The 26,719-nt window shown below is 41.0% G+C and overlaps 1 protein-coding gene across 1 annotated transcript in view; it reads left to right on the top strand.

Annotated features, from left to right (window-relative positions):
• Positions 1-26,719, top strand: part of LOC306753610 (transcription factor COE1-like) — a gene marked incomplete at both ends in the record, with an annotated part of 75,277 nt that overhangs the window by 35,261 nt on the left and 13,297 nt on the right. Inside the window, 4 exons of the mRNA XM_079237499.1 lie at positions 18,543-18,624; positions 19,788-19,929; positions 21,339-21,472; positions 22,767-22,893. Coding sequence (XP_079093625.1) covers positions 18,543-18,624; positions 19,788-19,929; positions 21,339-21,472; positions 22,767-22,893 — 485 coding nt within the window. The remainder of the gene's footprint in view (positions 1-18,542; positions 18,625-19,787; positions 19,930-21,338; positions 21,473-22,766; positions 22,894-26,719) is intronic.

Raw genomic sequence — 26,719 nt, 5'->3', positions numbered from 1 at the left:
AACTGATCATAATTGACATATTAAAATATATCTGAATCATAAATATATATTAATAGATACACATATATATATACACACAGACACACACACACACATATATGCACAGACACACACACATATATATATATATATATATATATATATATATATATATATATATATATATATATATATATATATATATATGACCACCTCAAACCTCCAGAAACACATATCTCTAGGCTTTTTAGACCTAGATCTATCATAGCTGAGTGATGCTTGTGTGAGTGTGTGTGTGTGTGTGTGTGTGTGTGTGTGTGTGTGTGTGTGTGTGTGTGTGTACACACACCCTCGCACACACAACATTTAATGCAGCAGCTCCATCGTGGACATGATGGAGGGTGTGAAGCTGCATTTTAATGGATGATTATGTTTTATGTTTTCTCTACAATGACCTGCACTGACAGACAAATATTGTTCCCCTCCCATCCCACCCCTCACACACACACACCCATACATTTCCACCAGTATTGCTACCCCCCTCCGTAATATCCGTCCACCATATGCCCCTATGCTCCTCATCCCAAACACCATCTCTCTCACACTCACACACACACACACACACACACACACACACACACACACACACACACACACACACACACACACACACACACACACACACACACAGAGACATTTCCTTTCATGACTTAGGAGACATCAGGTGCTCTCCTCTCTCTTTGGGGCAGAGAGGAGCGTGACTTAACATCCAGCCTTTATAGTAAAGGACATTCTCCTCTCTATTACCTACTGATGGAAAGGTCAACCAGCATGAATAGAAAGGATGGAACCACTCATGATGTAAAACGCATGCTCCTCTCCTCCCCTCTCCCTCTTCTCTTCTCCGCTCCTCTCTACATGCCCTGTCAGCACTCTTGACACCATACCTCCCTTAATCTGACACACAGAATAAGCGTGATAGAAAGACAGACGGAAAGACTGCCAGGTCTCTGTCGAATCACATCCCGTCAGCGTGTAGGGAGAGATGGAGGAAGAGAGAGAGAGATACCACTCCTCTATCAGTGCTGAGTGGCAGAGCGGGACAAAGAAGAAATTATTTTGAACTCTGAGGAACCATTAGCATGACTATAGATGCATTAAAATGCTAGATAGTGGGAGCACAGAGGGGTAGGCGTGGTGCATGGAAGAGGGAAAGTGGAGGAGCATGAGCATATAACTTGACTCCATCCCTGGATGCTTACTCAGTCTATTCCACATCTATGAGAACATACTATGGCAATGTGGAAGGAAATGATTTTAAGAAGAATTTAATCAAATTGTTTCGATCCCTCAAAAGTGGGCACGGCCTAGAAAGCATGGTGCAGATGTGGAGCTGTGGAGGGCTGTTGGACTTCAACCGCACCTCAATAAAACTCATTGTTAAATTGTGTTTTTTTGTTAGCCGGTCACACATCACATGTAATTGCATACTTTTTAGATATATTCTCTTTTTTATGTTTCTTTTGTAGCGGTTGTTTGTTGAATCTCCAGTCAAGTGTGACGCCTCAAATACCTCCATTACATCACCAATGGAGATTTCACTGTAAAAATGAATACATCAGGTCACAGTGTACACACATTTCCACGCCACCTTCCGACCAACTATAACTTATATAAGTATTTCTCCATCATACAGTTTTGTTTTCATATTATCATTAGAAATAAATATATATAAAACATGTATAGAGCACTAACCACAACTGCTTTAAAAGTAAAGAGAGCTGCAGCAACTTCATCAACAAGGAGTTCAAGAAAATGAGATGTTTATCCCGTTACTGTCTCCAATAACTATCTCTGGGGAGTGCAATGCAAAAATTAAAATGAACAATTACTAAAACTATCTATCACAGAAGATACCATAAGGAAAAACAATGTGCAAACAAAAGTAGTTGCCAGATGTTTTTGCATATTTTATTACAAAGCCGTGGCTCTTTCTTTTTCTGAGAGTTACAACCAATCAAAAGAAACATGCAACTCTGATTCTTTAAAGTTTGTAAATAGACTTTTGGCAACTAGAGTGCTAAAAGTTATGTTGGACATATGAACAAATAATAGCTTCTGTTTTGATTGGTGTCTTTCCGCCACCTGATTCAATTCAATTCAATGATCCCTCTGCTTTTAGCTCTGGTTTGGTCTCCATTCAGCTGTTAGCTTTATAATTTAACCAGTTAGTCGCTAACTTAAACCTGCGTGCTGGTGCTGTGCACCTCTGTAAAAGCTTTCAGTGGGTTCAGCAGATCTTTTTTTGGTTGAAAACAGCCACCTGCTGAGCTGGAAATGGTGTTGATGAGGGCACTGACTGAACAGTAAATGTGCAGGCTGTAAAACGAAAACAGTGAGCTACAAAAGACTAAAAGGCTTTGTACTGAAACAGCGTAGCGTGATCATTCTCTCTGTGTTCATTGGTAGAAATGAATATCCTCATAAACAACTGGTCCTTCAGAGTTCACACACATTTAGCTGAAGATTGTGACTGTGCTTGTAGTGAAAAAGCAGCTCTCAGCTGTACCTTTGGGGTGTGTGTGTGTGTGTGTGTGTGTGTGTGTGTGTGTGTGTGTGTGTGTGTGTGTGTCTGTCTTTCTCAGTGCTTTTCTTTTCCCCTCCATCTGCTATTAGACTCTGCCATTGTCTGTGTCTTTGCTGTGAGCTTTAATCTAATAAAGTGCGTGTGTTTGTGCACGTATGTTTGTGTGTGTCTGTGTGCAAATCAATAGTGATATATAATTCACTGCATCCCGGCCCAACCACACTTTATACCCACACATACTGCCTATTTAATATTGCATGAGGACACACACACAATTGTGGGGGCAGGGGAAAGGAATATGTGTGTGTGTGTGTGTGTGTGTGTGTGCCTCCCTCCCGGATCGTAAAAGAGGGTCTTTTATGCCCCTCTAACCTCCTCTCCCTACGTGATCTGAGTGCAGTTTCACCTCTTTAAACTTACCTCTTTCTTACACTTCCATCCCTTTTTCCATCTTTCTCGCTCTTTTCTCATTTTCAATCCTTCATTTCTAATCTTTGTTTTTCTCTTTCTTTACATCCGTCTCTCTCTCTCCCTCCCTCTCTCTGTATTGTTTTGAACTCTTACCCTTGGGGTCTTCACATTCACTTTTTTTCTGTGTGAATAAATAAGAATTCATCTCCACATTTAAATAGCTTCAGGGTTTCTGGGACACACACATACACATGCACACACACACATGCACACTTCTCAGTCATGTTTATAAATCATTAGAGTTTGGGGTCACCAGGGGTCACACTTCTCTCTCTGGCCACCGTGCTCCATTCTGATTGGTTGTTGACTCTGCGGGCCACTCGGCATGCTTGTTAGCTTTGCTGTGCTTTTACCCTCACCTTGCCTCCAGTGTGTGTTTGTGTATGCTGAATTATTGAACAGTTACTGCCTCTGTTTATGTATTTTCATATGTGTGCGTACATGTGTGTGTGCAGCAAAAGCTCAAAGACTCAAATGCCCCCTGTCCTCCACATCCTATTTTTTAGCTTAGAGTTTCATAAGAATGAATTGTACTTTATACACACACACACACACACACACACACACACACACACACACACACACACACACACACACACACACACACACGCACACGCACATACACACATATACACGCACACTTTATCCTCGTCTTTCTAGCCTCGGCATTCATATTTCATATCCTTATGACTCCGTATGAGTTGCTTCAGTGTGTTTTATTGCAACATGAAAGAGCTGCGCCATAAACATGTTAATGGCTTTGATCACATAATGAGCTGAACAAATAGGAAACAACAGGGAGATTAAACAGAAAAGGATAAAAAAAAAAACTGTATCCACACTGCCTGTACAATCTTGGTTTGTCTGAGTGGGTGCTAATTAGTGCTTTACTCTCTGCAATTCTTCTGCACTGAGATAGTTGGCATAACAGGAAATAGCACTGGCAATAGTCGGGGATTCAGACGCATGCACACTCTTTAACACACACATGCACACTCACACATGATATTTGTTATCATGATAATATCCAGACAGAGAACAAAGGAGGGGAACTGTTAATTGAACAAAGGCTCTAATTAAATTGGGTCATGTGTTTTTAAATTATTAATTGTTTTCTTTCTTTAATTTGTTTAATTGGAGAAAGAAAGAGAAACACTCAAACAAATTTTTTCAGCAACCCGTATTTTATTAAATAGTAATATTTAGACATAATGTCACCGTAAGATAATTTCCAGATGTAAATGGTAAAGTGAATGAAGACTGAATTATATTTTGCTGCTTCAGTTTCAGGGTCCTGGTATTGTTCATGTTGGCCGATGTTTTTACTTTATGACGTCATGTGTGCTGTAAAAAAGGACGATTACTAACTAGCTGCTTTATTTGAAGAAATAAATCAACTGAATGGTTCTGTCATTGATCATTTACCAAACAGGATTACCAAGACTGAACTGTGTTCACTCTGCATGACACATGCAACAATACAGAGTCTGTTGTGATCACATTACTGGAGGTTGGGCCCTGCGGTACTACAGCACGATCCGTTCGTACTCATTACATTGATATTTGGACATCATTGACTTTGTATTAGAGGCCCATTTTGGAAACATGGAACATTAATGTACGGTATTCTTAAACATGTCTTTACTTTGTGTAAACAAACATCACCATTTACAAAACGGTGACCGTCCTCCCAAGAGAAATGACCGCATCGGCCGCTTCATTTGTTTATGTTCAAGTGACAAAGGTTGGGCATCAATACATCAATACATCAATACATCAATACATCAATACAGTCACTGTTCAGTTCTCCTCAGTGTTGGTTTCTCCTGCATGACCACAATCCTTCCCAAGCCTTAATCATGTGGTTATTGTTGCAACCATGAGAACGAAGCTTCCCTAACTCAACAAAGTGGTAATTCTAACCCAAACCACAATGTTTTTCTAACTTTCACTAAGTACTTCCTATAGCCCAAGCTATAATCTTTCCATAAACCTCAACATGTTGTGTTTGTGACCTAAGGGATGTTGTGATAGGGGCAACGGATCAGGAAATGCTTGTTTGCGTTGCACAAGAGGGAAGCTGTGAATGTATTTTATCGATTAATTAAAAAGCTGTTCATAAAAGTATAGAATATCCTATTAGTGTAAACAAATACCACCCGTCATAGACCAAGTGACTTTCTTCTCTCTTTTATTTTGTTATATGTCTCACAATTAATACCTTTTCATTCATTAAAATGTTCTCTTTAGTCTTTGGATGAATACAGTATGTTGGGAATGATCTCCCTATCCTTTTCCACTTTTGCCACCAAGAGAAACTGTGGACATTTTAGCTATAATTGTGCATGAACCACTCTTTCTGCCTCCGCTGTAAGACATTGAAAGTGATTTGTTATAAATCTAATTCTGAATACAACATGAGAGCGACCAATCATATTAACAGTGGTAGATAATCAGAGTATTATTTAAAATTAGAATATAAATATGTAGGCGATGATGTAGCACTTTTAAAGGCGGCGTTCTTGCAAAAAGTTGACTGTTGCTTTAAATGTAAAGACAAATTAACACAAAGTGAGAAGTAGAGAGATAAGTGGAGGAGTGCAGATGTGTTTCTATTTTCATCATTTTCTCATCCTCTGTATTGTGGAGCTCCTTGTTTAGGAGCTCTAGCTTGTTTTGTAGTCAGTGTCTCTTTTTTCTTCTTGTTTCTGTTTTTGTCTTTTTGTCGTGCGCCTTCCTTGTACTTCTTCTTCTGTGTTCTTGATCTGTGAGGTGTTGTGAGTTGTTTTGTCTGGTTAATTACCTACACCCCAGTCTGGAGGTGAGTGCTTGACAGTTGTCAGCGACGTGTGTGTGTGTGTGTGTGTGTGTGTGTGTGTGTGTGTGTGCGCGCGTGTGTGTGTGTGTGTGTGTGTGTGTGTGTGTGTGTGTGTGTGTATGTGCGTGCGTGCGTGCGTGCGTGCGTGTGTGTGTGCGTGCGTGTGTGTGTGCGTGCGTGGAAAGGAGATGTAAGTCTGATTGTATTGCAAGACCTCACTTATGTGACAGTATGTAGACATGATGGCTTTGCTGTCGTTCAGGTACTAGTCAACGTTGCTGTCAGTCGCTCTCTCTCTCTCACACACTCACACACACACACTCACACACACACAGACACGCACACACAGTGAGGAGTCTCCCATTGTACTCAGTCGCTTGCTGTCACTTTTTTGTGAAGGTAGTATTTCTTTGATCACAGCTTCGACACTGATTAAAAGGAATGATGCCTGTTGTGACGGCAGCTGTATTCATAAGACTGAAGGGAGACAAGGTAGCATCTCTCTCTCTCTCTCTCTCTCTCTCTCTCTCTCTCTTTCTCTCTCTCTTTCTCTCTCTCTCTCTTTTTTTTGGTGATGCAGCCCACTGATTCATTCGTTCCATGTTATGTATGTGACCATGTTTGTGTGTGTTCGTGTGTGTGCGTACCTTCATGCTAAGCGGTGTGCCAGAGCAGGTAGTTTTGAACAGAACAGCAGAACCTGTCTCCTTTCTCTCCTTCATCTCTCTTTAACAAGTTCATTTATTCATGAATTTGAACACACACACACACACACATGCACACGTTGGTTGGGTGGCAGGACGATAGACTGTTAGATTAAAGAGAGAGTTCCTGTGCTGTTGTTAAATAATCTGTCAGCATGGCACACACACACACAACAAACACCACCACATGCACTTGAATTGAAAGTTAGAGGGAGAAATATGGGCCATTTTGTTTTCAGATTTATAGATTTGAATTATTAAAAAATATAAAAGGGAGAAAATAATAAGCATTAATTATTCATAACCAGTATGTTAATTGGTTCTTGAATATTCAAATAAAACCCAAGACCATGAATATTCAGATGTATGATGAGAGAATTAGAGAGCGTAAATGAAGAGAAAGCTGCTCTTCTAATGAGAGGAAAGAAAAGAAGAAAGTAATAGGGATGACTATGACAGGAAGAGCATAGAGGAGGAGAGAGCAAAAGAGGAGAACAGGAGGGGAGAGAAAATTAATAAAATAAAAGGGGAGGAGGAGCTGGTGAGAGGAGAAAATGAGATGAGGAAAAAACGACGGTGAGGGGAAAAAAGCAAAAGGAAAACAGGGAGCGAGTCAGGGGGGTCTTTTGTGTTTGCACCATGATGGATGACACTGTTGACTAAACGAGCTAAATTAGAAGCTTTTTCCTGCAACTCTGTTGAAATATTATTAACACGCAGCAACTTTAGTGAAACATATGATTCAGCTGCACATAATGACCTTGTGCTATTGATTTAGGAATAGAGGGAGCGGTGGTGTTTTTGTACTGGGAGAGTGGGGGGTGCATCACATGGTCTGTTGCAATGCAGGTTATATTGTGTCATTAAAACATTAACTCCTGAAATGCCTTAATACATACCCTCTGCACATAAACACACACATAGACACACACACTGACACACAAATTGAATAGCTTTAATTAGCCGGGCATGTGTCCAGTCTTGTAATTAGCTAATAACAGCAACATGGATGTGGTTAATTAGCGGTAGGAGGTGCTTGTGAATTAGAAAGCCAGTGACACCATTACTCTAGCTGCTGCAGTAATAACACTCCTTGCAAAAAAATACAAACAGTGATGCAAAAATATGTTTTTTTAAATCAGAAAGTATGTGTATCAGCAGTGTTGCATAATGTTTACAGTTATTGTTATTCATTGGACATTTATCATGAGTAATTTGGTGTTACGTCCTCTGTCTAATCATCCCTCTTTTCTTTTTTATGCTTCCTCCTGCTCGTCCTGATGCTGCTGTGATATCCACAAAGGTAAGAGAAGTGTGTTGTCTCTTTTACACTGTGTGTCTTTAAAGGGCCATTACAACATTTTAGCTTAATCTCTCATTACACGTGAAAAGGAAGAGATTATCTGAAGAGCTTGTCATCTTTCTTCTCTTCTCTTCCTCCTCCTCCTCTGTCCTCCTCCTCATCCTCCACTTAATTGGTGCCCCATCAACCCGTTAATCAAATTACTTCTGAACCAAAATTGACAGTTTTCATTAATTATAAAGGATTATTCTAATTGCAATTCAAATTTATTCATTTACAACAGACGGTGCTCAGTAATATTTCAGTGAATTAGCATATTAAATGGAGTGGTTCGTACATTAGTTATGTTAATGTATGCATAATTCCTTATTTGGGCCGGGTGAGCCATATGCGCGCCACACGGGCAGTTTGTGTGCTGTGTGTGTGCATGTGTGCACGCTCAGGTGAGGAACCTGGACAGCGTTTAATTTGTTTGGCAAAGGTAGCGGGAGTGCAATCCTCTAGCCTGTACGGTTCCCTTGCCTCCTCTTTTTCGTCTCTGTTTCTTCCTGTGCACATTTAAAAAAAAAAAAAAAAAAAAAAAGTTGACCAAAGTGCTGTACAGTGAATAACAATGTAGTATATAAGAAGGGTCACTCTTTAGCTACTTTTGTGAGTTGCTAGATTTACTAACCTGATGTGGCATTTTACTCAGCCTTATTGTGGAGCCATGGATATCTGAATGGAGTACACGCATAGTCCCCAAGTGTAGCGCACACATGCACACACTGCAGATGAATGCACACACTGACACTTAGATACACGTACATACAATATCTTAAAACTACAATGCATCTTATGAAAACACATTTTCATTTAGGCATGTGTTTCAGCAAAATTCACCTTTTTATGAATACACCAATGCACACAAGTGTAACCAGAAGCACACCCTTGTACAACACACTAACAAGTCCTTGCATTCCAATACTACCCGTATGACCTTCTGCCACCTCTGAAGTTTGGTTTAGGCAACTACAACTACTGAGCTAAAGTTAGGGACGATTGCGGTCATGGGTAAAATAAACATTCACTGCTGGTTGAGCAGCTGTCATCAGTCAGTGGGTGAACCCGGAGAGGTCTTACGGCGCTATGACAACTTCATAAAACGTTGGCCATTCCCTCTGAGAGACAGCAGCTGTCATGTTCATGACCAATATATCATTCTGTGAAAAACTTAAACAGAGGTTGTTTCAAATGTTCAAACAAACAGCCAATGCACCAAGTGGAATGCAGTGCTTTTCTTAATCAGCAACATTACAACTGAGAAATTCCCTTTGCTGTGTGTGTGTGTGTGTGTGTGTGTGTGTGTGTGTGTGTGTGTGTGTGTGTGTGTGTGTGTGTGTGTGTGTGTGTGTGTGTGTGTGTGTGTGTGTGTGAGTGAGAGAGAGTGAGAGAGTGACTGATGGAGAGAGGAGGAGACAGGAGTAGAGAGGAGGAAGAGGTTCCTGTCAATATCATTTCCCCCACCACACACACACACACACACACACACACACACACACACACACACACACACACAAATTATTTTTAGGACCAATGACAAAGGAACACACGTGCACACAGAAAGTCCGACTAGTTTAGTTTCTCTGCTGCACTGCAGGTCATTGGTATCGTTGTCTTATTACCTCAGACTGTGTGAGTGTGTCTGTATTTGTGGGGATAGTTGGAGTGTGTGTGTGTGTGTGTGTGTGTGTGTGTGTGTGTGTGTGTGTGAGTTCTGGAGTGGTGATAAACTCTGTGTGTGCGTGTGTGAGTGTGAGAGAGAGAAGTAAAAAGGAGAGCAAGCTTGAGCTTTAGATCGATTTGAGGTAAGCTGTGCGTGTGCATGTGCGTGTGTGTGTGTGTGCGTGCCTTCATGTTTGGCCGAGAGCTAGCGATCCTTTAGCTGCTCACCCTTCACTCACACCCCACCCAGTTGCCTCCCCCCTTTCTTCTCTGTCCCTCCTTCCACCTCGTCTCCCCCCCCCCCCACCCCCCCAAAATCAATCTCTCTCATCTATAATTCAACAGTTTGCCTTCAGCCTTTAAAATATACACCACAGTAACCTCCTCCTTTCCTCAAAGTATGTCTAAGCCCTCATCTTTGCCCTCATCTTCTTAGTGTTCTCCCCCGTTTCTCCCCCTGCGATGAGTAAGACCTCTGACAGTATTTGTCTTGAAGGTAATCATGTTGTAATTTAATGTTGTCATGGCCCCAGACTGCAGAGCAGCGTCTCACTGGTTAATATCAAAAGTCAGCAGCTTTACTATTGTTCAAGTATTTAACACGATGCATAACATTAAAGGTCAGTATACCCTTCATCTGCAATGAAATAACCCTCTCAAGGAATATATGGGTTTATTTTATATCTAAAACATCAGTGTGTCAAAAATGTGTTTCTATTAGTTTCTAAAAAAACGTTTTTTGCAGATTTGGTTCGTTTGTATTGAAGTTTAATGTAAAAACACACAAAAACGTATTGTGTCTTGCTAAATGGAATTAAAAAAGCATCTTTTATTAGATACAAAAGTAAAAACACACATAAAACAAAGATGTAAAACTTAATAGAGTGCTAATATTAAAGGATAATTCATGTCCATCACACTTTGATCATCACTCTTATTGGTGATAATAAGAACGTACTCACCAAGTCAACTGCTGAGACCAAGAACGCAGCAACATCAACACAAATAAATCGGATGAGTCCAGAGACACAAGCAGTTGGACTATCAGCCACGTCTTAATAAACTCCAGGTTGTATTCTATGAGTTCAACTTTAACCGAGAGAGCAATGATATCTGTTGTTATGCACACAGTTTTTTTGGGACTCTGGTGTTGTCTGATGTCCATGTTTCTTCCTCTGTTGGCCAAACCTACAACAATCAGGCCCCATTTTGTAATAGGTTGTAATTATTTGCTTACTTTTCATTATGTGACAGCAAAACAAACCTGTGCATCGTTTTCCCTTATTTGAATTCATCTCCATCAGTGTATTCAAATTTAATACACGAATAATTGATGAACCTGTCAAAACATAACTTTGTCTGTCAATGTATTGATGAGTTTGTGCTCCATGATAGATAAAGACTGTGTGTCACTCAGAGGGAGCTGCCTTGCCACAAACTGATGACACTAGTGTCACCGTTACATGTTGCAATGATGTAATGACACTTGTACAGGTCCATAGCAGTGCTGAACAAGTAGACTGTGCAGGTTATTAATACTCACTTTACCTCAACCCTGGCACACAGGACAAGCCCCCTCATAGACATCACACAGACTGGCTATCACCATCCTGGCCTGCTCTGTCATTTAAATATGCAGAGATGACAACAATGACAGCATTAATAGTAATGATAGCAATATGAAGCTAAGCCCTCATCATCATCATCATTAGCATATCTCCTGGGAGATGAGCCGTGATTGACAGCTAGCTGGGTGTTTTTTTTGGGGCTCCAGCTCAGCTATCAATTACCTCTGTGCATATCAACCATCATTATGTAAAATAACTCCGCTTCGCTCGGCTCTGCTCAATTCTCTTAAGTCTTGTTCCCTCGCATAACTCCGGTGCATTTCCTCCCTCCCTTCCTCCCTCCTTTCCCTCCTCCGCTGCCTTTTTTCTTTCTTTTGCACTACATTTCGCTCCCGACCACTTGCACTTTTCTCTCTGCTCCTCTTCTCACGCTCCTGCTAGTTTTTAGCATTGCTCATTCTTGGCTCTGAGTATGTGCATGTGGACATCTACCCAGGTGCTTTTTTATTTTTTGTGCAAAAGACAGCACACTTTCTGGAAGTTTCTCTATACAGTAAAAGTTCTGGTGAATCTCAAGAATAGAAACAAAAACAGATACACAACACTGAGCGTGGTCAGTGTTGTGGAAACACACATGCATCCTTTCAGTTTGTTATATAACATTCATTCTGAGGCTTTGTTGTCCTTAGATCAGTGGCTGAAATTGTTAGTTGAGTGGCACTGACACCCTTCTCCATTTCATATCTTTAATTTAGTATCTTTACGTTTTGGACAATGCAGTTTGAAGACGTTTACTTCAGAAAAGATGTGTGTTTACTCTTTTCTGACATTTAATTAACCAAACGATTCATCAATTAACTGAGAAAATAATTAGCAGCTAAATCGGTGATGAAAATAAGCATTAGTTGCAGCCCTATGTGCTTGAAAGACAATTATTAAACCTTACGTCATACAATGGAGCAGTTATGCAGATGTTCAGATTTCAGTTTGGCTGTGTAAGTATGGTTTCCATGTGATGCAAGACTTAGTGAAACTCACATATTATTGAACCAAGCCTAAAGTGGATTTCCAGTCATCCTTCCAAGTAAAATGAATGGATGTTCCTACTCGGATTCCTCCCAATCTCCTTGCTTCTTTCTGTCCTTTCGTTTAAAATCACCTTATCAGCTTACAAAAGTCGAAATCACAATTCTGACCTGTAACTTTTAAAGTGGTTACATAAACTATAACAGACCCAACTTCTTATTTGTAGTCATTAAAATAGATTTAAAGCATGGACTTCTGACTGTAGGGATTTTTCCTACACTTTGGTTCAAGCCCTGTATCAGCAAGCGTTATCTCTGCTGAAGTGCTCTTGAACAAGACACTACAAAGGCAAAGAAAAAAAACAAGCATTTCCTCCACAGGAAGCGATACATTATCACATTATTATTGCGATAACAGCCGAATAGAGGGCGTAGTAGTGTTTCATATCCTTGCTTTTCCTACTGCATGACTACTCAGATGGCAGGCACAGACCCAGCAATGCTATCTGATGTCATCACATTAAACAATAACAAGCACTCAGTGTAAACAGGAAACAGGAAGTTGATCTCTGACAGATCAACAGACAGAAAGGGAAACTCTTAAATATTAGCTAGATTAGCTATTTGAAATGGTTAGAAGGAAAAACGTGTTTAACTGAAATGGTTGTTATAGTATTACAACAAATCTCTTATCAAGAGTGACTTACAGTGTTATAAATGATATTCAAATGTTTTTAAATCATATTTAATACACATTATTTGCAAACAGACTTCCTTTTCGTGGGGACTGGTGCTATTTTGTGGAGTGTGCAACCAGTACCTGATCAGGCGGTTACGATAGGTACACAAGCATTAGCAAGTTGTTTCACACACATGCACATAGAGGAAGAAAATCATCATTCTGTCAGAAAGCTCTGCCAAGACGCTTGGCAGGCAGGTGAAATAAGACATCTAAAGGAAGCAGAGAGACAGAAGATTCGGAGGAGGCAGGAGCAGGAAAAGCACTGATCTGTTGTTCAGTTTGTCTGCACTAACTGACTGCAATTTCTCCACCTGTCAGCAACAACTCACCAGAATGTTGTGTGTGTGTGTGCGTTTGTGCGTGTGCGTGTGTGTGTGTGTGTGTGTGTGTGTGTGTGTGTGTGTGTGTGTGTGTGTGTGTGTGCGTGCGTGCGTGTGCGCATTTTGGAGAAATTCTTCATTTTTTCTTCTCTTCCAAGCATTGTTATTCTTGGCTCTGTAGAATAGCAAGTCTTTAGGGAATAAAACGGACACAGACATTCAGTCGTAGACATTCACACTCTTTCTCACTCATGCACGCACGCATACACACACACACACACACACACACACACACACACACACACACACACACACACACACACACACACTGGAATTCCCCCGGATGTCACCCTTGCCCTGTTGTCATTGTAACTGTTCAAATGACAGGAGGGTGGTCAAAACAAACTCCCACAATCCTCTTCCTTACTCTGTCCTCCATTTGTGTCTCTCTCACACACTCTCTGCATCCCCTACTCGTCGTCACTCTTCTCCTCTACATCCCAACGCCCTCTCCATCCCCTCGCTCTGTCACTTCCTGTCTCTCTCTCTTCAGGTCTGTGCTAGCCCTATATATTAAATATTAATGTCAGTTGTGCTCTGAGCCATAATTGCCATCTCTGCCTCTGAATAATGGATGTAACTGTGCTGTTCACAACTACACCATGGCTAACAGGCTAAAAAAACAGCATCTAGCCATGGTTTGTTACATTACTTTGGGTTACTGGCTAAATAAGACTAGCATCGATTACATTATCATGGGTCAACAGTAACTGCAGTAACTAAAAAAAGGACACTATAATGGTTGACTACATTTTTTACAAGCTGATAAAACTAGCATTGCATCGTGGTAAATAGCAGGAAGCAAATGACAAACAGTTCAACGAGCAGGTGAAGTTGAACAACTAGAAAATAAAGACCCAGGAATCATTGATGACTACAGTAACATGTACTTCCGTAGCCTGGCTCAAAACACAGCATACCTTAAAAAATTACAGCAACTAACTAGGTGTTAGAGCCTGTGAATTATTAATTTTAGAAAGCCATATTATTTCACTGACCATAATATAAACCTTTCTCGGTTTTCATTAAAAAAAAACACAAACTTTACCATGAGTAGCAGCTTAAATTAAGTTGGTTGTGCATGGCAGCGCTGCTGCTGAGCCATCATCTCTGACCTTTTCTTGTATTATGTGCAAAAAGAATATAATGAGAGCCTATTCGGCCAGGGTAACTGCAAATAACGTTTTTAGTTTTTTTCCCCAAGTCATTATCACTACATTTGCCTAACCTTAACAAAAGTCTTTTTTAATTCCATAATTTCCCATAACTGCAACCTTTCCCAAAACATAGCCAAAAATCATCCAATATTTACGCCATAAACTCCAAAGTCACCGTGTGACCTGACGAGCATGGGGCGCCTGGTGTTTCTTTACATATTTAGTTGTTAACCTCTGCTTAGCACCATTCTTACACTTCCCTGTCCAGATGGTGTGTGTGTGTGTGTGTGTGTGTGTGTGTGTGTGTGTGTGTGTGTGTGTGTGTGTGTGTGTGTGAGAGGGCGAGAGACAGAGAGAGAGAGAGAGAAAGAGAGAGAGAGAGAGAGAGAGAGCGCTTCTCTTTGTGTGTCGGGTCAGCTCTTTGAGTGTGGTACTCACAGTGTAGCAAAGGTCAACAACGCTGTTATCACTCGAACATGATCGGGCCTCAGAGAGAGAGAGGGAGCGAGATAGAGGAGAGAGGGGGAGAGTGCTCCCCTCCCCCATAGTCATTCATACTCTTATAATTGCCTGGTTTAATTGGAGGCCTCTTAACGACCAGTGACTGGACCAGCCAATCAATTCACACAAGGTGTGTGTGCGTGTGTGTGCGTGTGTGTGTGTGTGTGTGTGTGTGTGTGTGTGTGCCTGAGTGTGTGTAGCTGCAGGGCCTTTTTGTAGCAGAGTTGATTAGGCCAGATGGGGTCAAGTAAAGGGGGAAGAGGAACGTACACATACTGCATTAAAATGTAAAATATGTTCCGCTGGCAATCAATGAGAGAATACGCTCTCACAGGAAATGGACGGACAGAGTCAAGCGTTAGATGGTGAAATTAAAAATAACGAGCGATATCATCAGATCACCGGGCAGATAAGCCAATGACAGTAATTAGTCGGTGTGTGAATACGCTGAGAGGGGGGGATTGATATTGTTAAATTGATGGGTCAGATGAGATTGTGGGGAGGATTTAGGTGATGTTTCAAGACATTTTTCTCAGTGGTGCAGCATTAGAGACAATATCCTTTCCTATTGATCTTTGCAGAAGCAGGGTTACAGTGACCACAGAGCAGAGGCTGTAAAGAAGTACATATACTCAAAGCACTGCACATAAAGGAGCAGTAGTAACGTCGTCGTTTGATCCAATATATACCACATTGGTTGGAACATATTTTAACCATTTCAGGTAAAGTGAGGCCAGGAGTCACTGGTCCACCGTGACCCAAGAAGCACTGGATTCTTTTAATGACATTGACAATTAATCATTGCCATGTCATGGTCATGTCATTGCCAGTATCCGATATGCTTGATGGCATCAGATCTGTGTAGCTGTGTGTCCATGTTGTGCTTCATTATAATTATATTCCAATGCATTTTAGAAGGAAATAACATTTCACTTACTGTAAGTTTAATTTATAACACCACCTGAACCAGCTAAAACAATAAAAGACTAAATGTTGTATTTCAGATGAAATACTTTGACATTTGTGCTTTAGTATATTTTACCGTTTATTTATTTATTTAAATGCAGGAATGTTTTTCCCAAGTGTAGCATTTCTAAAAGATCGCAACACTTTTCCCACCACAGCGTGGTCTTTTCATATTTCAGGAAGATGAGCAGAGGCATGTGTGCGCCTCCCAACTACCTCCTTTATACAGAAATGTACAGCGGAGGGTCAGCTGAGGTGCTTGTGTTAACGCTATGCTAGTGTTTTGAGAAGGACTAGACAGTGGGAGGTCAGTTGGGGTCACTGTGGCTGTCCTACACTGTGATAGGCTGTCACCCAGGGGTGAGGGGTCAAGATAATTAGGCATGCAGAATCCCAGTGCCGGTGTTCTAACGAAGCCTGAGCTCGTTAACGCATAGTTTTACACTCAGACCTGCCACTGGGCTGTGCTGCACCGTCACACACGCACATACACTCACATGTGGAGTACATGTTTGCACTCACACACACACAAGCGCACACCTCTTGCTTCATTCTTAACATCCGGTACAAAGGCTGTCATCTCTTGAACAGTAGAGCAGCCACAAGGGAATGGTGGTGATACAGACTTGTGAAAAGTTCAAATTATGAAAAATATGGAGTTTAACTATTAAAATAAATACAGGCAGTGAACACAATGTGATGAAACGCAATATAATAGATTAGCATTGTTTGGGTGTAACTTACTAATATTAAAAAATTGAAAATGGAAGCCAATGTGGAAGTGCCATAAACTTGCATTCTTTCTAATAGCCATCAGGGGGCGACTCCTCTGGTTGCAAAGAGAAGTCAGAATCTATAGAATCTATGAGAAAATCAATAAACATGATAAATATTAGTTTATGGTCTCAATCACTAGTTCCAAGGCTTCTTATACAGCATGATGTTCATTAAGTAAATAATGATCCTGTTTAGAGTAAAATAGATGAAAAAGTTGGGTATGTTTTGGGGCGTGGCAACCTTGTGATTGAAAGGTCAGTTGTACTTGGCTCCCCGCCTGATGTCACTTCTGCTTCTAAAAAACAAGATGGGGACAGCAAAAGGCTAAACATTATGTTGTCAAGAAACCAATGGGTGACATCACGAGGGACTTGTTTATACACAGAGTGCAATGGTGAAGAAACACTGCCCTGCGTGTGAAGTTGTGTCGCTATCGAGTTGTTACACAAAGACAGATGTAACGAACACAAACGTATATGCGTGTGTGTCTGTGTTATTGTGTGAGTGTGTCTTGTTGCTTCTGCCAGGCTGGCCAGCTGGCTTGCACCAAAACACAACCTGGATGTGTTTGTTAGCTGTTGATGGCCATCTGTGTGTTTGATTTATTCTGTAATATACTGTAGATTCATGACATATGGTCCTGTTTCAAACACCCAATGTCAACACGGTTCCCTCTTTCTTAATGGTTTGCATGCATGCAAACTGGTCACCTTTCGGAAAATTGGCTGTTTTGAATCCAAATCAGATTGTGATGTAGTAAAGACTATTAGTGTGCAGTCGGTATGAGAGACAGTGAACAGTCACACATGTCATTATGAAAGTGGCAAGAATTTGATTAGTTTCATTTACTTATGTAGATTATGGTCATCAGCTTTCAGTTGCCAAAACAGAACATATGGTTGCCATTTTTAGTGACCTTATTTTTGGAGTAATTAATACCATGCAGTTAAATGTCAGCTCAATAATGAACATATGACATGTGTACATTACTTCTTGTTTTTAGTTCAGGTTCATCTGGTTCTTTGTTGTTTCAACTGCACATTTGTTTGTGATGTTGACGGGTGAGTCAAACTTTTTTGACCACAGTCAAACAGCTTCATTTGGGTCTCCATTGCCTCTAAAACAGATGCCAGTGCACACGCAATAAACACACCAACACATGTGCAGCGTTGTCTGGTTCCAGTTCTGACTGTAACAGCAATATTTAAATATACCAAAGGTAACACATATTAAAAATGTATTTATTTGTTGGTGTGCATTTAGCTGTTGGCTGCCACTACATTTGTATATGTTAAGTGGTTGCCACTGCTGGAAACCAAAGGCCAAGAAGTAGTTGCCAATTTCTCAAACTCTTACTGTCGAGCCCTGAAAAAATTTATAGTCTATCTTTTCACATATTAAGAGTTGTTTTCAAAATGTTTATGAATCTTAATAAGCAAGTTTTAAAGCCATAATCCCAAAACAGTTAAAGTATGTTGATAGAAATTGCTGAGGACAAGAAAAGACAAAGGCAGGATGTCCAGTATGTTAGAGTTTGGATTCACAAAACTGGAGGCCAAATTTAAGATTTTAGAATAACTTTTTATTCCTGGAGTGTGCTGCTTTATTTGCCTTCTTGTATGTTGATCCAACACCTTTATGTGGCATTTCAAAGCAGTCTCAGTTGGTGAGGTTTTAAGTCCAAAAAACATGCTCCACACATCCACAAAAAATGACTTTCCACTAGTATGAAATATACATTTTTATATTTTGGGTTCTGTCTGCTGTATGTTGAAAACTGACTTTGCATTATTATATCCTGAAGCAAAGCAGTGGTTTAGTGTAAACCTCAAATATTGCCTGTCCTCTCTTTCTGTACAGATTCTTCCTCAAGTTTTTCCTCAAGTGCAACCAGAACTGTCTAAAAAACGCGGGAAACCCACGAGACATGAGGAGGTTCCAGGTAGAACAACTCTCATCTTTTATTTCTACCTTTTTATGTGTGCATGTCCTCTGGCTCCGTCTCTCTCTCTACTTTCCCTGTGTTTTCCCTGGACTTAGCACAAAATAACTCACATAATGCTATGGTTATTGCGTTATTGCAACACAGGAGTGTGTGTGTGTGTGTGTGTGTGTGTGTGTGTGTGTGTGTGTGTGTGTGTGTGTGTGTGTGTGTGTGTGTGTATCTGGGTAAGTAAATAAGCTATCAATGCATTTGCAGGAAACATGGAAACATGAGATCCTGACCCTGACGAGTCAGAACATAAATATACACACAATGCGGAGAGACATAGAGTGTTAGATAGAGAACGATAGAAAGGAAGGAGGAAAGAGCAAAACAAAAGAAATATAGAAAGAAAGGAAAAAAAAGAAAGACAGGATGTTGTGGGGTTGTGAATGAGATTTAAGGCTGCGTGGTCTTTATTATTTCCTTATCTTCACGACCAACACACAATCAGGAAGACACCACTTGAGACTGAGTGGAGATACTGGACGCCCAAAAGATACCGATAGATTTATTAGTGTGTGTGTGTGTGTGTGTGTGTGTGTGTGTGTGTGTGTGTGTGTGTGTGTGTGTGTGTGTGTGTGTGTGTGTGTGTGTGTGTGTGTGTGTGTGTGTGTGTGTAACGGCACAGAGAGAGTCGTTCGGTAGCGAGTATGTGACAGTATCTGAGCCTCTAATTGTGCTGCTCTATTGTAGTGGAACCAGAGAAGACAGCTCTGTTTCCCTGGGAGATAATTAAGGGCTGGACCCATCAGGAACTATTGAACAGAAGAGGATAGACACCACACACACACACACACACACACACACACACACACATCCAGACTTACTTAGTGTGTGTTGAATGCGATGGTAATAGCAGTGATAACGGGTTACATTTAAGGAGCTTTTCCCAGTTTCACGCTTTTAACTCCTGCTTGCAATGATCTCTAGACCCCACACTTTGTAATTCCTCATTCTTTCTGTTTTTCTTTCCCTTTGCCCTCTCTCTGCTCCTCTCCCTCTTTGTCCACGCTCTCCCTTTTTCCTCCTCTTCTTTCTCCTGCCTCACCCGACCCTCTTCACTTTTATCTCACCGTTCCTGTCCCCACCATCATGTCCCGTCTCTTGCTTCTCTCCAGGTGGTGGTATCGACTACGGTGAGTGTGGAGGGACATGTCCTGTCAGTCTCCGACAACATGTTTGTCCACAACAACTCCAAACATGGCCGACGGGCCCGCAGACTCGATCCCGTGGAAGGAACACAGTCTTACCTAGAACACGGTAACATGAGTGTGTATGTCTGTCTGTGTCTGTGCATGAATGTGTGTGAGCGTTAGCAGCATGGCCACCAGATGGTTGATGGTTTAATCCTATCAGGTGATTCCTGCCCCTCCATCTGGCTAATCCAACCCACTACACACACACACACACACACACACACACACACACACACACACACACACACACACACACACACACACACACACGCGCACACACACACACACACACACGCACACGCACTTACACATGCACACGCAAAATGCTTGGTGTGATGCTCTGTCTGTGTGTGTGTGTTGCTCGATCTAATATCATTATGATTTTTTTTCATAAACAAACCCAGAGTAAAGGACATTGTTGTATTTCAGATGAATACTGATAATCTCACACACACACGCACACACACACACACACTCACACACTTTGAGGAGAGTTGTTTTTTGACTAACAAGGTTTTATGGTTGCGATATGGGATTGGATATGAGCTTACACACACTCACACAATACCGAAGTGACATGAAGCTGACTGTATCCATTCAGTTTGAGGTATTATGATGCATACTGAGCCTTCTGTGTGTGTTTTTATCCATCTCATATCATTGGTTTTAAAAATGAAATGCCATAATCTCATGCCAGTCACACTTTTGGATAAAAACTGTAATTAAACCGCACAGGTCCCCTTTAAAAGATGGTTGAGGATCACAATGCATTTAAAGTAATTAAATGTATGAGGAAACATTAATGCTTTTTCCTAAAAAAATAAGTTATTTTTTAACTGCAATAACTAATGTAAATAGTTTGTCTTTAGCGGCACATCTCCGTCTCATAAAGCCTGCAGGAGAAATTTTTTGTTCTTGACATTTGTTACCAAAGAACTAAACCCTAAGATTCACTTCCAAGCTTTTAACTATCTCGTGGTCCATAAGAATAGAGTTTCAGTGGTTTCATTTTCATGAAAGTTAGGTCAATTCAGTTATGTTTAAATAAAAATAATATATATAAAATATAAAAATAAAAATAAAAGAAGTTTAAAACCCAATCTAAAAACTCAGCACTTATTTGCTTTATATTCACTCATTCCACTCGGTAGACACATTTACAAGGACAGACCTCACTACTGAAGAACCCAATGAGAAGGACTGTGTTCAGAGAGTAAGTGCGGTGTGGTAATCTGGACCACAGCCAAAGCCAAGGGTGTAGCATGAAGAAATATGAAGTGCAGAGGCAAAAGGGATACAAAAAAAAGTCTTCAAGACAGATTTCCGTCCCTGTTTAGAGACTGATTTGTCTTTAAATTAAACAAATGATTTCTCTACAGCCATAGCTTGTTGAGTCTACTTTTACATGTCCAGAGTGGATGTTGATTTCCGCCCTCTTTCCTGGCTACTCTAATTCTCCTCTCATCCCACCAGGAGCAGCTCCTTGCATTAAAGCCATCAGTCCCAGTGAGGGGTGGACTACGGGGGGCGCTACAGTCATCATCATAGGGGACAACTTCTTCGATGGTCTGCAAGTCATCTTCGGGACCATGCTGGTTTGGAGCGAGGTCAGTTTGCCAGCAATCATCATCCTGTCTCGATGTTGTTTCAACCCCTCGACTGTGTGCTTTTGCCCTCGGACGTTGGAAGTAATTCAATATGAAAACATACTTTCCCTCATGGTCAGGCTCTTAACTGCGTGTGATCTTGTGAATGTTTGTGTGTGAATGTTTGTCTAAATGAGGTTTTCCTCGCTAATGAGTCCCCACCAACGAACAACCGCCGCCCATCTCTACCTTCCACCACTCCCTCGCTCCCTTTCTCTGTGGGATACTGATCAAATCAGCACATTTTGATAGCCATTGGCTTAATGCTCACAAAAACACACACACACACACACTCACATACACTCACACATACAGAGCTCACTGTCATACTTTTTGCCGGCACAACTCCTCTACAGAATGTTTATTTGTCTTCTGACTCCACTCACCGTGAGCAGCGAGCAACCATGGCTCCCTTCCAACAACAACACTCAGTGTGTGTGCGCACATGCTGGCATACATGGATGGATGAATGTGTGTGTGTGTGTGTGTGTGTGTGTGTGTGTGTGTGTGCGCGTGTGTGTGTGTGTGTGTGTTAAGAGCTGTGGGGTTTGTTTACAGTGTTGAGAGCCACACTTACACACACTAACATGTGTACAGAGTCTCAGTTCAGTTCAAACTGACTCAGCTCTCCTGGCGTTCCTCAGACTGGCTTCTAATGGATTTTGGCCAACAAATGTTTAATTTTTTACTCAACCTGATTATTGATTCCAAAGAAAACTGTTTGAAAAACGTATCGTAAAGCGATTGCATGTTTGCCAAGTTCGGTTTGTCCTCCTACCTGCAGATTTTTCAAACCTCAGCCAAATAATAAAAACTATTTTTGAAAAGGGATCTAATAAGATGTGATCCTAACGAGTTAGTGTGTTTCACATACAGTTCAATACAATGTTCTATTTTCACCTGTTGTCAACATAGATGCTGGTAAATCAGATAATATGTAAACTAAAGTTGCTTGTTGATTTACATTTTTTGTGGCATGCCCAACATTTGTTACAATACATGTGAGATTAAAAGTCCAGCAACACATTCAAATCCAGAACGTATCATAAATCGGTATATCATTCTCCTCCCCTTAAGTGAAAACAATACATTCTAGCGACACCAAATCAAGATATCTGTTTGCGAAGAAACTCGTGATTTTGTAACAACTCACCAGTTGCTCTGTTCTGACGCAGAGAGCTGCATTACTTTGTCCCGGTCAGGTGATATGTTTTTGTGTACTAACTCTTGGTCTGCCCTTTCCTTCCTTCTCTAGTTGATTACACCACATGCCATCCGGGTGCAGACGCCTCCCAGACACATCCCCGGGGTCGTTGAGGTCACTCTGTCTTACAAGTCCAAACAGTTCTGCAAAGGCACACCAGGAAGGTTCATATACACAGGTAGGTCCACCACAGTGTTTATTTAAATAAATTCCAGAGAGGTAATTTTTTTTTATTATAAATGTGTGTTTGTATATCATTTTTGTTTGCCAATGTGTGTTTGTGTCTGCATGTGTGAATAGTGTCTATGAGTTGCAGTTCACTCTCCGGCCAGACAGTGTTGAACTAATGACTGCAGATTAGTCAACATTAACGACCCACACTCGTTAGAATGCTGCCATAATCAGAGCCTCGTTAAAGCAGCTACAATTAAACAGTCTGCTCTTTATAGCTCTCCATACTGAAACTATTAGTGAAATCATCCAGAACACCCAGTTTACTAACACACACACACCAACACACACGCACGCATGCACGCACGCCGCACGCACACACACAATCTTGGAAAAAGAGTGTGTAATTTCTGACCGGATTGTGAACTGCGAATGAGCGTTTTCCTGCTAAACTCAGTTGAGGAAGAAAAAGAGAAAAATTCAGAAGAAAGCGCGTGTGTGTGTGTGTGCATGTGTGTTTGCTCATTTGGTTCGCACATGCATGTGGCAATGGATGGAGGTGATGTGATGTCTGGTATTGATCCGCTCAACATGGCTCCATCACATCGTAACAATGACGTCATTCCCAGAGAGAAAAGACAGAAAAGAAAAACAGCTGCTGTATAAATTCTTTAGTGACATTTAATGACCAAGCGATAAAGATGAGGATTTAAACCTGATCAATAGAGATGAAAAAACTCACCATGAATAAATTGTCACTTTTTATGTTGTCGTCAAGTCATTGACGCTTTAATATCTCCTGAAAAAAGCTAAAGAAATAAACGTGTTGTGTTTCAAGCTTCACCTTGAAAATTTTGTCAATGGGCTTCAAGTAGCATGAAAAGTATGATATTCAAAAATGCATGAAGATGCAACAACAGAAAAAAAGGGAAGATGCTGAGCAATTCGGGTGATTAGACAAAGAAAATAGCTCCACCTAAAGGAACAATGAGGGAAATCAAACAGACGCAAAATATTGTTTTTGTTTTAAATGTCTTGATGAAGTTCGAAAGACTGAAACAAGTCAACTGATTTTTCTTTAATGGCAGTGAGAGTTGTGTGTCACTAAGCTGTTGCTGGTCTGTAGTTTCTTTTTGTACTCTTCCCGTGTGCCTCCTTCAATGGTCTTCAGTCAAAACATCTTTGGTCTGACCCTGAGGCTAGCCGGCTGGTAATTGGTCCGTCTGGTGTCTAACTGCGTCTCCTATTGGGCGGAGATGACCCCCCTTGACCTCCCCATTGGCTGATCGCTTCAACATGTGACCCAGGAAACGCGATCCGTTACTGCGGTTATCTGACCCCGCCTCAAGGTCGACTTCTTTCTGGAAGTCGCTTGTGAAAGGTCACGGCGGTGGAAGCTGATTGGCTGTTGAGGTTTTGCAGAGCCTCTTAGCTGTGGTTGCCTCTGGGTGTAAGGGCCGAGCAATTAAACACACTCACTAGCGCACACACGCTAGTGTGCAACAACGCACAACTGAAACACACACACACAAAGCCACCCTGCATAGGGTCGTGTCTTACCACACACACTTTCAAACAGGGGCAGAAGTTGAAAGTAATTGTAAATCAGAGAGATATGAGGGAAAGATGGTGAGTAGTCTGGTAAGCAGATGGTCTACTACATACACACCCACACAACCACACATATGCACACAGTGCCGTATGGCTGCTTCATCGGCCTGGTGGAAAAAATTAGCATTTTCAACATCACACACTCCTATAAAAATACAATGGTATAAAGTGACAATCAATAAATGCTCTCACACACACAGACGTTACACATGCACACACTCACATATGTAGAGCTGATTTATTGTCAATGCAGCTGCATGAGAAAATTCATATCATTCGTAAAGAAGAAACTTCTAGTGCTAAAAAGACATCACCATTTTAGACTTTTCTCTCTTTTACGAACAATTTAAAGTTCATTTTGCAGACACAGAAAAGAGGAAATAAAAGAGATTGAAAAATAGAGCAAGATAGTAAAACAAGAGACATAAAAAAAGAGAGCCAGAAAGGTGGACTTTTAAAACCAGATTGTAAATTATTGATCTGCTCATAAGTGGATCACACATGTACTGCTACACACATGCAGATACACACATGTATGTACACACAAGAAAGTCACTGAGAGAAGTGGAGCCAGAGAGAAAGAGATCTCATCTCATAAGGGGAAGAATGAAGCAATAATTCAGTGGTATTGAACTGCTGGCTGGCCAGAGAATCGATTCAGCACACCTCCTCTCCTCCACCTCTTCTTCTCCTTTTACATCAGCGCTCTCTGTCCTTTCATTCCCCCTACCTTCACCCTTGTTTTTTCTCCTTCACCCATATTTGCTCTCTTTTTTTTAATAAACACTACCAAAAGATAACTAGAAAAATGTCACCTTTGTACTGTTTAATAAAAGCACATACGAAATCGCAGACACGCAGCATGCTTTTTAGCTTTCTCCACTTCCCCCTCTACTTTTCTTCTGTCTGCCTCCTTCTGTTCACATTTTATTGTGAAACAGGAGTGGGGGGTCTGTCCTCATGAAACTTCTATGAGTATTGATCTGTGGGCAGCTCTGGACTCTGGGAGGAAGAGCCAGGCTGGAGGGAGAGTGATGGAGGACTGGATGGATGAATGGATGGATGGATGAAAGTGGCAGAAGGTGTAGTTAAGAAAGAGGGGGGAGGAGATGGAGCAGAAGAGAGGGAGGATGGGGAGGTGGAGGAGAACAGAAGGGATTAGTGCAGAGATGCTTTCCTGGGCAGCATGGTGGTCGAATGAGTCCAGATAAAAACAGGTTGAAGCCTCACCAAACCATCCTGAAGGGTCTTTGTTCGATGTTCAGGATGTTGTGACAACATATATGGACATTTTAAGATTTTAGCAAATTATGAAATGTGACAGACTTTAAGCATGCAATCGCTCTTAAGAGCTGCTTTGGGATATGTGTAAAAATGAAAAGGTGTTCATAGATATACTAGAAAACACTCCTAGCTAAGATTGATTGGTGTGTTGTATTGTTTTACCGTTGAGGTTGGATGTTGGTGTAGTTGATATCTTCTTTGGGAGTTTCTCGGCCGGAGTCGTACATGTCAAACAGCGTCACTGGGATGTTGCATATTGTTCTATTAATAAAGAGTCGGTTGGGGAAACTTTAGGCCTATGGCATCGAAACTACTCTAGGTCATCCTGTTATGTACATATAGTTTGTGTGTGTGTGTGTGTGTGTGTGTGTGTGTGTGTGTGTGTGTGTGTGTGTGTGTGTGTGTGTGTGTGTGTGTGTGTGTGTGTGTGTGTGTGTGTGTGTGTGTGTGTGTGTGTGTGTGTGTTATTAGAGTTGGCATTGGTTAAACGTCTCCAGAGATTAACAGAGCGTGTGGATCTGGCAGTTAATTCTGACAGTTGATAGCCCACCGACTGTTAGGCATCTGTTTTTGTAGTTTTGTTTTTCTCAACTGAGTTTAGCTTTCTTTTTGGGATAGTTTAAGAAATGCTCCTCTCTTTTATGCCCTCACCTCTTCACTTAGCTGAATTGTATTTTTAGTCTAGTTTTCTTCTCCATTTAGCCCTTGCTTCTCTTTCTCCTCTGTTCTCCTCGACCTAGCTCCTCCAGACCAATCATGTTGATGTAATTATCATATTTAAATCCCCCCAAAAAACATCAAGTGGAGGAAGTATTGTTAATATCAGTGAAACATCTGGTATTTTTACAGCTCACAATTTATGAAGTAATGTTGCTAACAAATTGAGTGGTTTAGGCTGGGTGGATAACTTGGGTGTGATGTGATATTAAAACAGACAT

The sequence above is a fragment of the Taurulus bubalis genome (assembly GCF_910589615.1).
Source record: "Taurulus bubalis genome assembly, chromosome: 2".
Classification (NCBI taxonomy): domain Eukaryota; kingdom Metazoa; phylum Chordata; class Actinopteri; order Perciformes; family Cottidae; genus Taurulus; species Taurulus bubalis.
This window is presented reverse-complemented; position numbering and strand designations above follow the sequence as displayed.